Source organism: Furipterus horrens, unplaced genomic scaffold, assembly GCF_987537825.1.
Source record: "Furipterus horrens unplaced genomic scaffold, mFurHor1.1.pri manual_scaffold_3, whole genome shotgun sequence".
Taxonomy (NCBI): Eukaryota; Metazoa; Chordata; class Mammalia; order Chiroptera; family Furipteridae; genus Furipterus; species Furipterus horrens.
Window position 1 is genome coordinate 161021920 of NW_028327173.1, and position 13753 is coordinate 161035672.

Sequence of the window (13753 nt, forward strand, 5' to 3'; positions counted from 1 at the left end):
GGCTTTGTAGTGGTTCCACTCAAGGACCTAGAAGAGAAATGATGAATCTGGGAGAAGATCTAACGTACAGGCTCTGGTCAGTGTTACGGGTACTGACTTTTCACACAATTCTGGAAAGCTTATATAAGGAGCAATTAACTGATTAGAGTTAGAACAAAACTTAAATACATTGAACTATAAATTCATTAGGGACTGCTTTAATATTCATAAAAGCCTACCTTCCTCCAACCCTCAGACTCTGGGCTTAGAAGCCCAGAGCCTTTATTTCACAGTTTATGTAAAAGCCGAGGAACCCATGGAAGTAAGATTGCTTCTTGAAAGGCTCCATGGTAGTTCTGTCAAACAGGGTTTTATAACCCTGCATTTAGCCCGCAGTAACCTGTGCCTTGTCTACGGCAGCACCTTCAGAGTTTGACATAGCCACTGTCTTTCCCTGGATTTTATCTCCAGCAGTTTTGAGTTATTTTGGTAATCTATTCACTTTTGAGAGCTGCTTTGTCCTCGCAGGGGCCCTACCCAGTAGTTCCTGGACCCAGCAGTTTCTACAAAGATAACTTTTTGTTTACATGTGTACTTTGGATATCCTCTGGACTCTCTGGGCTCCCCTTTGGTTTTCAAGACTTGATCTGGTTCTGTAAAGCCTGTCATCCCTCGACAAGTGGTTATACCAGGCCCAGGCCCAGAAGTGCAGGAAGAGTGACTTTCCCTCCAAGCTTCAGATTTTGCCAGAGCACCTTTTTGTACCTTGGTGCCCCACATATTAAATCCTATCTGGTCCCTCTCAATACCAAGTTAAGCCTTTACATTATCACGACTACAGTTTTGCTAAACCTCAGCAGATTGCACATATTACCTTCAAGTTTGTACTCTCAGCTTTTACTGAAGGTTGAATTGCTGGTCAAATACCCCTTCATCAGCCCTGACTGGTGTGCCTCAAGTTGGTTGGGTGTTGTTCCACAAAGCAAAGGGTCACTGGTTCGATTCCCCGTTTGGGTACAGGCCTAAGCTGTGGGTTTGGATTCCATCCCTGGTCAGAGTACATATGAGAGGCAACCGATTGACGTTACTCTATCACATCAATGTTTCTCTCCCTCTCTCTTTCCCTTCCCCTCTCTCTAAAAATAAATAAATATAAAAATTTTTAAATGCTTCTTTCATAGGTCAGTTTGCTCACTTCCCGTGATAATTTAGTCATTAGAAATATTATAATTTTAATTTCCTGGTCTCTTAGTGAACTTGAAGATAAGTAAACTAGGACAGTGGTTCCCAAATCTGGTTGGTCCCAGAGTCACCTGAGGCTTTTCCTTTTCTTCAACAAATATCCAGGCCCTACCCCCAATAGATTTTTATTTGGCTGCAACAAAATGGTTAAACATGGTAGTCTTAGCATATTCATTGATAATACTCTATTCCTTACTAACATCCCACTGAAATTTCAGAATAAAAATGGAATTAACCCACAAGGACAGATGGGAGAGAAAACAGTAACAGATGAGAGAGCAAAACTGTATGTAAGTTGGAAGGAAAGTAAAAAAGTGGTAACTGACTTATTTAGACAGAAGAAATTAAGTGAATCAGGGAAGAAACCCAGCAAGAAGAACAGTTTATTAACCGGGTACTGATTATTGGAGCAGGCATCAGAACTGAAAACAGAAAGACTGGCTGAAGGTCTTCTGTGGAAAAGTTGGATCGCTAAGTCTCTCCACTTCATGTTGCATCTGCCCTCTCTTCCCTTCCACCAGAGAAGGCAAGGGGCGTATTTTCTGGGGGAAGAAATTAAATCACAAAGGCCGGAAACCTGGGACACCAAGAAGAGCAAAGGATGGGAGACAGGAAGACGAACAGCAAAGCCCGCAGCCCCGCACCCTGCTTTGCTTCCCTGATGCTAGCAGCCAAGTCTGTTACCCCCGTTTTCAAGGAAATTGGAGAATTCTTTTCTAGAGAAACTAAATACGATGCATACTTTAGAGAAAAGACCTTCAGATTTAGGAATTTCTGAGTAATAACGTCTCGCTTTTGGATTACTGTAGAGTAAAACCCACAGAAAAATAAAAATAACAGTAGTTTGTTCAGTTTAAGACCCAAAAGTCCCGGATTCATAACTTATGACTATAATAATAAAAATTATTTTCCCATTGCAGAAAGGAATCTTAACCCCAAAGCAGCCTGCCTTAAGAGAAGGGAAGAAGAAAAAGTTTCTGCCGTATCGGCAGAGCCTCCAACCACACTACCAGGAACCCATCCTGGGCTTAGTGAGACTACCAACCCTATGGGTCACATGTAAGCATCAGCCAGGTAAGTAAGGGTATGAAAAGAAAGTACCAGGAAATCTCTGACTTATCCTAAAGTTAGAACCTTTGAACGGAATTCTCTAATTGTACTGGTTGTAGTAAAGGTCACGTGTAATTTGGAATCCAATAGTTTACATTTCTATTGTATAGTTATACTTAGAGAGCTGATGTCATCTTATATCCAGTTATTGTTCTCTTCAAAATGTGATACTATCCTATGATTTATAAAGGATTTGGGGTTCTGTTCTGAATCATCATGAATGTCATTCTGATCCAAGAAGAAAATAGTAGTACAATGACTCTTCCATCAAAAAATATTTTTGCTGCCACTTATATTCCTCTTTTCTTTATCAGAAATACTTGACTGTGTTGTCAACCAGTTTTTTGTTAACCATCCACCTCTTCTTCGCTATAAAAATGTTTATATACAAAAGAGTTGCTGCTTGTTTCCATTAGATCAATAATACAAGTATATAGTATTCATCTTTCTTCCCTGTAAGAACATCAGTTACACCTTGAGTCTACTAATGAATGTAAAGGTGTTATATACGATAGAACCATTGCCCTTCCCTGGAATTTTACTTGTTGAAACCCTGTTCTTTTTATCTTCCTCTTTATGGACTAAACACAATTGACTTCCTTGTGATTTCTTTTTTAACTGAGTGACAAAAGTAATATGGGGTTGTTGCTTAAGAAGTTAATACGAATCATCTTTTTCTTAACTATACATTCATATTATCCATAATCTAATTGTATAGTTAATATTTAGGTAGCAGTAATTAATATAGACTAATGAAATATTTTGGGAAATAACATTTTAGCTGGCGTCAGTAGTGTGTACTTCTTTTTCCAGTTTCATCAACAGATAAAAAGAAATAAGTAAAGATGAATGGATGGGAGGTGTGGAGCAGGAAAACTATTTCAAATACAATTTAATTTGATCAGCTTTGAGGCTGTCATTTTGAGCTGAAAGTCTGGAATTTGTTAGAATGTTTTGTAAACTACAAACATCAATCAAACTCTCCCTTTGCTGAAAAATTTGGTCCCTACTACCTTTATGTGTATCCTTCCTAGGATCAAACTAGACCAAAACTAAAGATTTTAATTGAGGACAAGAGGGAGAATGGTTGATGTAATTATTTGTGTCAATTAGAATTCTAGCAGCACGCTGGATAAAACTCAAAAGCCACCTCCCCCCCAAAAATACCCAGCAATCCAACTGATTATGCCTGTCAAAGAAACTTCAGGCAAGAGCTAGTTAACTTGGAGGTCTTCTAAAACCCAAACCATTGTCTCATAATCTGTAGAAAATACAGACTATCATAAAAAATAAATATTTTTGTTCAAAAGTTTTAAAATAAAAACATGCCACTGTTTCTCAGTGAAAAAGTGACTTTCTAAATTGGCAGATCATTTTGAAGAAGCGTGATAAAAGGTAACCTTATGCTCAGGTCCCAGGCTGTCAAAATAGCACTTTATATTCGTCTGTCACATTTATCTCAGAGCCTGTGTCTTATTTTTCTTGTCTCTAGTTTGTTGTACCCATTTTCTCTTATTCTCTTCCCAGTCTCTCTCTAGCTCTTTCTCTTTAACTCTCTCTCCCTACCTCACATCTGTCTCCCTTCTGTTTACTTTCTGCTCTTTTTACTGCTTCTGTATCTCATATGACTTTTATATCTCTACCCATATCTCTATAATGAGGAAATTCCCCCTCTTAGGTTAAATTAAACCTTGAGATCTTCACCTATCAAAAAGAGATCAAGAATCCTTTTAAAAAACCGCCTCAAGGTTATAAGAAATGTAGTTAAATGCACTTTGTTCCATTAAAATTTATAGGGTAGTGTTTATTATCTTAAAATATGTCTTAAAGTTTGCTAATTTCATAAGGGTGGTTGACTGGTTTCATCTGATAACCTTCAATTCTTTATAGAACTGAATGGCAGATTAAAATGAGCAAGTCATTAGGCATCAGGAAAACAACTGCTAGAATCAAATTAACTGATAAATGGTCATAGAATGAATGACTATAAAAGCACAAGAATTTTCCATCACATAATGTGAGGCTAGGTAGCTTTGAGAGTCTCAGTTATCCGTCCCTAAGAGCATCATTCTATTACAAAACAACACTGTGGTTATTGTTTTTAAAAGGGAGTGAAAAGTATGAGTCTTCCTAAAACTGTTTCCATCAAAAATGGCTAAAATGGAAAATTTTAGAGTTACTACTATGTATAATATTAGGAAACTAGCCCTGGCTGGTGTAGCTCAGTGGGTTGAGCGCTGGCCTGCAAACTGAAAGGTCACCACTTTGATTCCCAGTCAGGGCACGTGCCTGGATTACAGGCCAGGTCCCCAGTTTGAGGGTGCACAAAAGGCAACCACACATTGATGTTTCTCCGCCTCTCTTTCTTCCTCCCTCCACTCTCTCTGAAAATAAATAAAATTTTTAAAAAATTGAATATAAATATATATAAAATTTGTACTATAATAAAGTAAAATTTTCTTTAAAATTTATTGCACAAACATCTATTGAAGACCTGCTATGGACCAGGAACTGGGACCAGTGTGAAAATAAATACGAAATGGTCCCTGCCTTCAGAAATTTTCAGTTTAGAGAAGATAGGTGTAAACTGTTAGTACCATGTGATGGGCTGGATGTAGCAGTAAATGTATGCTTTGACATTGTGTCTCCACTGAGAAATAGATGAATAGAACCTCAAAATGCAGGTATTGCCAACTGGAATGTTGCCAGAATTAAGGTTTGCATAATTGTCACAGCTGTTATATAATCCTATATTTTGTGACACTGTAATCACATGATCTCCTTTAAAACGTCTTACCATAGACATCAAGTGAAACCATTTCAATTACTCCTTGAAAGAAAGAGGCTCATTTATAAGTCACTTAGAAGACTACTAATTTAATGTAAGCCTGGATATGAGGAATATCAACTTTTGTTGTTGTTTTTCTGGGGAGGTGTATATTTTTAACAAGACATCCTAATTGATTCTGTTCTCTCCCTCGACGCTCCCGCCGCAGTTCCAGAGTTATCAGTAAGCTAGATAGAAGGTGAACTCTCCTCAAAAGGACTTGGACAACTCAGATTATCTGAAGACAAACCTGATAGGAGGGAGAAGGAAAAACAAAACACTTGAAGCAAGAAAACTCAAATGTAATCCTACGATCAAAGCAACTGGTCAACACTTCCATCAGAAGTGAAGATAGGAAGCTCATCAGATAGAACGTCAGCCCGTGAGACGTTTGCAACACTTCATTTTGTTGCAAGCAGTATGTCGCTTCTGCACAATCAGAGACTGTCTCGATCTCTCCACTCACCGTGGAACTTGCCTTGTGCCTAAACTGAATTGACAAATGCATTGTACCTACAAATTTTATTTATTGTTATGGAACTGTAAGGTCTACATATAAAGGGAAAAAGTTAATGTAGAAAGCTGATCTACACTCAGCTGATGCCAGCATTCGTTAAAGCTGTTCACGTGCAGAGAACAAAGCAGTGACAACCATTGGCCCTTAGCATTCCCGGCATACCTATTAGTGTCTTAAAAAGGAAGGGAAAAGTCTTTCGTTGCCCTCTCCTATCCTTTTGCCATACGAATAGTGTTTTCCATAAAATAGGAAAATATTACTTGGTATATATAGCATTTCTCTCACTCTCATTTTTTCATTCGTTTTTATTTTCTCTTTGTGGGTGTTATATTTGGTCTCTGAAACTGAATAGTTTATGGTCCCAGTCCAGAATCCTCCACGTAGCCCTTTGTGCTTTGCATATTTACCTTACAAAGATCAGCAGAGACCATCTGTGACCATAGCTTAGTAAGATTTTGAAAGGGGAAATTTTGTCCCCTAGATTTTCCCTGAAAGAAATACTGCTTTATTTCTAATAACCAAGACTTTTCAAGCTTCTAGGTTTTATAGTAAAGCTTGTATTAGCAAGAAGTATAAATTACAAAGGAAGAATCTACTACTTAGAAATTGCTTTGTTTTCCAAGCAGTAAGTACTACATATAGTACTTGTAAAGTGTTAGCTCTAAGTAAGCACAAAATGGATTTAAAATACAAAGATGATTTTCAGGCTCTGGTTATGGTGGCCATAACAAGACTCAGTAGTCACCAAGGCAGGTAGTGTGATAAATGAACATACTACTCTGAGGCTAATTACTTAATGGGATGTGGGAGCAATGGGCACCTGTGTTTCCTTATCCTCGCCTTTATTTCTCTGTCATTTGGATAGCTGGCCAGTGGGGAGGAATTCAGTGGGTGATTTAATCAACTGCAAAATATCTGCCCCTGTCCCAAGAAGATGAGCCAGATTAGCATTAAACCATTACTTGTCAGTCTATCTTGAAACTGTGCATTAAGACACCCTTCTGTCTCTTATCCTTAAGAGTTGATTTTTAAGACATAATAATCAATTTGAACTTCCATGAAATCTGTCTTCCACCACAACCACCCTGGGAGAGAAAAACATGCTAAACAAGGTTGTCTTGGCTTAATAATTCCTTATAGCCAGTATCAACAGTGGCAATCAGCACACAGAGGAAAGGACCCAAATCACTATGTAATTTAATATTTCTGTTAATTTGAAAGAACAAAAACAAGACAGAACTTCAGATCCTCCGATCAGGATGATTCCTAACAAATCAGTCTTTTGTGAACTTAGTGGACTTCTTGGTTACTTTCATTTGCATATATTCTGCAATTACATCAGACGCTATCTGTGGCCTTGTTCTTCATTTCAGTGTTAATCAGCTAAACAGAAATTGTTGCTTATGATGTGTGAGTGAACATATGCCACTGCCTGGCATTTTCCTTCAGAGCTTGTTGTCTTTTTCGCTATATTAGACTTTGCAGTATGCCCAGAAGCTTTTCTTCATAAAATAGAAAGAAAAAAACATTTGGCTTATTTTTCACTGTAGCTAGTCTTTTATACAATAATCTTGTAAGAAAATTTCTTGAATTCTAAATATTACTCTTTCTAGATTTTTGAAATCAAAAAGTTTTCAGTAAAAAGTTTCTTACTTTATTTTATTATATTAGGTAGTAAAAATGTAGGGTTATTTACCATAACCTGTTCATTAATATCAGAAATTTACAATAGCATTTTAAGACCATAGTAGGATTCTAGCATACCATGTAGTACCTATGGAGTATTGTAAGAGCTAATTGTTCGAGATGAATTGCTTCTCATCTTGTTCTCCAGTTTCCATTGTTGGTTTATTGCAGATTTGTATCCTGTGTCAAATTCAAGGTATTACTGATAAATCTTTTCAACCAGCAGCAAGAAGTTCAAAATTTTTTCTGTCACTGTAACAGAAAACACAATATGTATATAACATTTATGTAGCAATAAATGTGCCATCTTTTTTTAACATAGTAAACTAGTGAGTTTTTACATTCCTCTCTCAAAGAATAATACATTTTGTTTTCTCCATCCCATTCCTCTCAGCAATGTCCACACTGCTCTTCTTTTTTTCCCCAGCTTTACTGAAATGTAATCGACATAGAACATTGTGAAGTTTAAGGTATACAACATAATAATTTGATATACGTATATTTTGCAAAATGATGACCACAGTGAGGTTAGCTGACACGTCTGTCACCTCAAATAGTTGCTTTCTTATACACGGTGAGAGGCACACACTGCTTATCTGCATTATCTACCACAATATCTGGGAAACCCATCGGGACAGGGTCAGCCTTATAGAATTAAGTTGGTATTTGAGTCTGCAGTGTCTCTGGGTTGCGTATTTCTCGTCCTCTCTACTGAGAGTGGCCTTTTAGCCTTTTCTTGAAGGTTGACCAAATATCAGTTAGTAGTGAATAACTACTCATTTGCAGATCTAGAAAAAAATGAAGAAAAAAGAAAAAGAATCAAATGAGGCTTTTCAAATGAACATTTCTTCAAAGCAGTTTTCCCACGTTTTAGGTCCCTTTTCTCACAAAGAACCTATGTCATATTTGGAGGGTGGTTATATTTACTGTTTTCAGATTAACAGTTATGCATTCACCCCAGTTTTCACACACACTACCACTACCACCAAAAACATGCATAGTGATAACCCATGAGGAGTTCGTACCAAGCAGCAGCCTGAGAAAAACAGTGGACCAACTCTCTGGAGGGCCTGTGTATGAGACCCCGTGGTCCTTATCATACCCTCTCAAGATCCTGGAAGCTGCTTATCTTGGTGAATTATGAAATCCACTGTCCACATTGGATTGACCATTTTACTAACTGGGATTTGGTGAAAACAGTTAAACATGTTTGTTTGATTTCCCTTTATACAAAATGATATACTAAATAAAAAGTTTCATCTAAGAAGAAAATATAGAATGTTAGAACAAATGAAATCTAGAGACCATCTTATCAATTGCCTCAATAAATTTATAAAAACTGAGGCCTGGAGAAATTGTATGTCTCTAACCACGTAACTAGTAACATATCAAGGTGCTTAAAACTTTTCTTAAAAAATCTCCATGTCTTTTTCTTCTTTCTTTTTACAGATTTTTAGGCCACTTCTATTCATTGGATTTATTTTTCTCTCTACTACATTTTTTTCTTTCATATATTTTTTTCTCTCATGGAAACTCAAATTTTAAATACACATCATATTGTGTGTGTGGGTGTATATGTGTATGTTTTCAAAAGCTGAGTATTAGCTTTGGCATGGAACAGTCCTCAATTCAAATCCAAGCTCAACATCTAATTAACTCCGTTTCCTTATCTGAAAAATGGAGATACATACTAGAGTTGTGTAAGTACCAAATGAAACAATGTACGGAAAGCTCTTACCATCGTTCCTGTCATAATAAGTACTAAGTACTCAATAAATAATAAATATTTTAAAATAAATAGTAGCTTTCCTTACCAGATCCCAGAATGATTCCTCTGCAGCCACCCCATTCACAGGAGTCTACGTTCTTTTGGTACAATCCATGAAACATTCATTTTCAGCACCTTCCTATGACTATGTTTTGAAGACTTAAAATCTTTCCATGTCAAGAGTGAGCTCGTGGGCTTTGTCTAGTCAAACTCTGTTGGTTGATAGCTGTATCAGTTTGGGTCCTCAGGAAGCAGATGCCAAGGAGGGTTAGAAGTGCAAGGGACGCACTGGATGTAATACCTACAGGAAACAAAAGGGAGAGGGGTCGGAAGTCGTCAGGATTGGCCGTCAGACCGTCATGCAGATCTGACATCTGTGAGAGGGGAGGAGGAAGGCAGATCAGGTAGAAAGAGCCTCGGACTGCATTGGAGTTCTGAGAAAGCCCTGGGCTATCCAATGGAGTCTGAGAAGATTGCCTTTTGAGGAGTTTTGTGTTGGGCAGAAATGGTAAGGAACTTAAATATCTGCTGTGGTCAGTCATTGGCTGTGAGTCACTGGGGGAGATAAACCTCAGAACACTGTAGCATAGGTGCTGCACCTGGAGGCTGACAGCTAACTACACTCTCCAGACAGGTTCTCCCTTGAAAGATCATATCCCAGGTGTGCCTCTGTGGCTTCCACAACACCTCTTTCCCTTCCTACAAAACTGGCAAAACCAAACCAAGGGCTCTTCTGCAGTTTCTGGAACCATAGGTAACCTCAGCTGGCTGGTGAATATTTCGATAATTGCAATTCTTTCTCCTTTGGCATTCCATAAAGTACACCTACGCATGTCACTGGGGAAGATGAATCACATTCCTCCCCCACCTTCATGGGCTGGGCTGCAGGCTGGCGTAATTGGGGTCGCTGTTAAGTATTCTGATGTTCACAGGACATCATCGTAGTCCCAGTCAGTGGACGGTCCGCAGAGTCTTCGTGGCCACCTGGGTTGGAAAGCCACATGTTCTCATTGTTTCGGGTTATTTCCCTGTGAGTGTCCCCAGCCCCAGAAGCTCTTACCTCTGCCTTGTACTGGGGCATGTTCGCGGGAGTACAAGTACTCTTATTTTCCTTTTCCTTTGCTGCCTAATCACTTATTCCAGAAGACAACCTGAAAGGGCTTTCTGTTCCTTTTGGCCTAGACCTATAATCTCATCCCCAAACCGATACAGAGTAGTGCTGCCTACTGCCAGGTTCTCCTTTCTCATGCCGGGGCTCAGTGCGCCACTAGACAGGGCGCCCAGCCGAGGCCCTTACACACTCAGCACAGCTCCTGAGGCCCCGAGCCTTGCAGAGCTTGTGGAAATGTTTGCAGCCTGAAAAAAGACGGGACCAAAAGATAAACTGCAAAAATCAAATTCATTTCAAAAACAATTGTAAAAATCATTTCAAATTTTTATAGCAAAATAAAATTACTATTTAATGTGGGATTTGAGCTCATTTTAATATATTTGATATAAGGAGGTTAGGACTTCCAAAGGTCTTTAATCCATCCTGGTTTCCTTTGATTTTACAGTCTTTTCCGCTTATCCATTTTTCTTCACTGGTTTATCAAGTCTCTTTGGGAAGAAATACAACCGTGTATTCCCCTCTGGAAGCCAGGACCATGTGGGTCTCTCTGAAGATCTGCTCTGCCTAGACCCGGAGGTTGCCCAGGGGCAGCATGGATTTGTTAGAAGCTCTAAACAGACCGCATTCTCCTGCTCCCACCTCCAGGTCTTTCCTTCCTCTGTCCCTTGCAGCCCTGTGAGACTTCTTGCTTTCTCCCATTTTCCTGACCTTCTGTAGCCCCCTTTCTTGCAAGCCTGAGTCTTTTCTCCTGGTCAGTCGGTCCCTGTGGGGCTGAGCTGCAGCCCAGTGCTGGAAGCAGGCTATGGCCGGGCCTCTGGTCAGTCAGCAGGAAGGACCACCTTGTCCTGAAATACACCCAGCAGTTTGCTATGATGGTTTTTCTCCATCGTGTGAGTACTCCCCATGACCACCCTTAATGCTCGGAGAAGTTGGATGATGTTCCAAAGCAGCACAGGAATGAAGCTCTAGCCCCACCAGTGGAGGCCATCTCGCACCTGGGAGTCGCCCGCCAGAAGATCCCCTTCTCTGACACCTCCGTCCTGTGGGCCGTGCCACCACACCCACCCATTCCCAGCCTCCTGCAGGCCATCCCACCTCATCCTCATTAACACCTGTGATGAAAGGAGTAGGGTTGTTTTTCAGACTCAGCAGTGAGTTATTGATCAACACTGATAGTGCGAGAAGCTTGATCTCACCCTGGACTGGCAGAGATTAATTAGCTTGATTCCCAAGCATAATCCTAATTAGGCGCAAGGAAGAAAGGAAAGCAAACACAAAGGAACTATTCTTCCCCAAGAACCACCAACCTTCTGTCCAGAGGTGGAGAGGGAGGAGCAGGAAACCAAGGAAGAAACAGGTAAACATGTGCCGGCACCTGAGTGCTTCCTGCCCAGTCCAAACTCATGGCAACCAGCCCATGAGCACAAAAAAGGGTGAGGAGGGGTGCTTTCCCGCAAGGATCCCACATGCTAATGTACGTTTATTTGCTTTGCTTTGTTACCTGCCTAATGATGTACAGGAAGGCACAATTAAGCGGGAGGTGCCTGCTTAGTGCAAAGCACCGGCTCTAGGCTTGCTCAACTTCAGCGATGAGGGTGCCAGCAGTGGAGAGCTCAGCTCCGTCAAGCTGGGGGAGGAAGGTTGGATGGGGAGAGGGTAATCGTCCTGAGACCTCAGTAGAAATAGTGAAAGGAACCACTTTCTAGAGCTGTGTCATTTTCTAGAACTTTCCGGTCAGGATTCACAGCCCAAATGGCCCTTCACTGGTGGTGGGGAGAGCAACAGAAGGCAAGAGAGACCTGCGACATAGCAGCCTTGAGATGTGACTAGCCAGCCTAAACAACTCTGAGCTTCAGTTTCCTCTCAAAAATGGGGATAATTAATAATCACACTGAGATTTAAGGAATTCAGAGGTGCGTGGCACATAGCAGGCACTTCCTAACCTAATTAATGAAAGCAAGGCAAGGGAGCAGCAAATGGAAAACTAATGAGTGGTGGGTGCCCTGACCAGTGTGGCTCAGTTGGTTGGATGTTCTACAAAGCAAAGGGTCACTGGTTCAATTCCCAGTCAGGGCACATGCCTGTGTTGTGGGTTTAGTCCCTAGGGCATGTATGGGAGGCAGCCAATGGATGTTTCTTTTTCACACCAATGTTTCTCTTCCTCTTTCTCCCTCCCTTCCCCTCTCTCTAAAAACAAATAAATAAAATTAAAATATTTTTTTTAAACCTGCTGACTGGCACATGCTTTATAGGCCTCACAACGTGTTAATTAAGCACATGTGGACCTTGCCATCACAGGGGCACGGGAGGACAGACACGTAACAGGGGCAGACAGTGTGACCAGGGAAACACCGTGGACTCAGTTACCAAAAGATAAGGACCCTGGCCAAGACTGACCGCCATGGTGAGGGGTGCAAAGAGGGCTTCCTGGAAGGGGTGCCATACCCCTGAGTCTGACCAGGAAATGAGGTGAGAGTTCAAGGGCTAGATGATGAGGATCGAAGGCTGGTTAGTAACAGAAGGGAGTCTTCGCCTGCACTGGGCAGAGCAGGAATGGAGAGAATGCTCTGCCCCTGCCCCTCCCCCTCAGTCACCATACAGCCACACCCACATGGGGTCCCTTCAAGTCTCCCTCCTCCCCGGGGTGACCAGTGTTTGAATCCTTGTCCAAACCAACCAACTACAAAAGTATAGCCGTGAGCCACTTGGGAAAATGTGAGCATTGACTGGACACTTGATGCTATGAAGAAAATAATTGTTTATAACTTTAGATGTGATACTGTGGTTGTTTTCTCAAAGCCCTTGTTTCTTAGAGAGACACGGTCAAGTGTTTACAGAGGGAGTGATAAAAAGTCTGGAATTAGCTTCAGCATAATCCAGTGGCGGCCATGAGGGTGGAGAGGGATAAGGGGGTTTACATGAAACCAGGCAGGGAGTTGATAGCTGTTAGTGCTGGGTGATAGGTATACTCTTCACTGTGGAAGTTTGACATTTTTCAAGATAAAACTTTGAAAGAGAGAAGGAGAAAGGCAGGCAGGAAAGGAGGAAGGCAGGGAGGCCGAGGAGGAAACATTCTGCCCCAGGGCCCCTTCTGAAACCTCTTCGAGTCCCACATTGGCAGCAGGGGAGCAGGCGAGCCCCGTGAGGAGACAGGAGGGACATCCAGGACGTCGCCCCCAGCCGACACCACGACACCACGGAGAGAGCCAGCAGGACAGGGCGAGCACATGGCATCAGGTGGTCAAGGGTGGGACCCGAGGGAAGCATCAGAAGGGAGAACGTTGTTAGCTGCCGAGGAGGAAGCGAGGGGAGCCAACTTCCCTTCCTAAGGGTGGCAGGGCTGCTGAGGGTGGTGGTGGGGACGGTGCTCGAGGGTCAGAGCAATTTTTTTTTTTTTTTTTTTTTTTTTAAGGAGAAGGAAAGCCCCCAGCTACCAAGCAGGTGGTATCTGGAGAGACACAGACCACTCAGGGCAGTGTGTGGTCTGACGACTGGAAATGTCTGTTCCCGCAC

At 41.2% G+C, this 13753-nt stretch overlaps 1 protein-coding gene across 9 annotated transcripts in view; it reads left to right on the forward strand.

Moving 5' to 3' along the window:
- The window catches only part of TCF12 (transcription factor 12), a 351413-nt gene extending 342254 nt beyond the window's left edge, over nucleotides 1–9159 (forward strand). For all 9 annotated transcript variants that reach the window (XM_090270652.1, XM_090270650.1, XM_090270653.1 and 6 more), the window contains 2 exons: nucleotides 2142–2295; nucleotides 5328–9159. In XM_090270652.1, the coding sequence (XP_090126778.1) occupies nucleotides 2142–2284 (143 nt within the window). In that variant the 3' untranslated portion in view covers nucleotides 2285–2295; nucleotides 5328–9159. The remainder of the gene's footprint in view (nucleotides 1–2141; nucleotides 2296–5327) is intronic.
- The last annotated feature ends 4594 nt before the right edge of the window (nucleotides 9160–13753 follow it).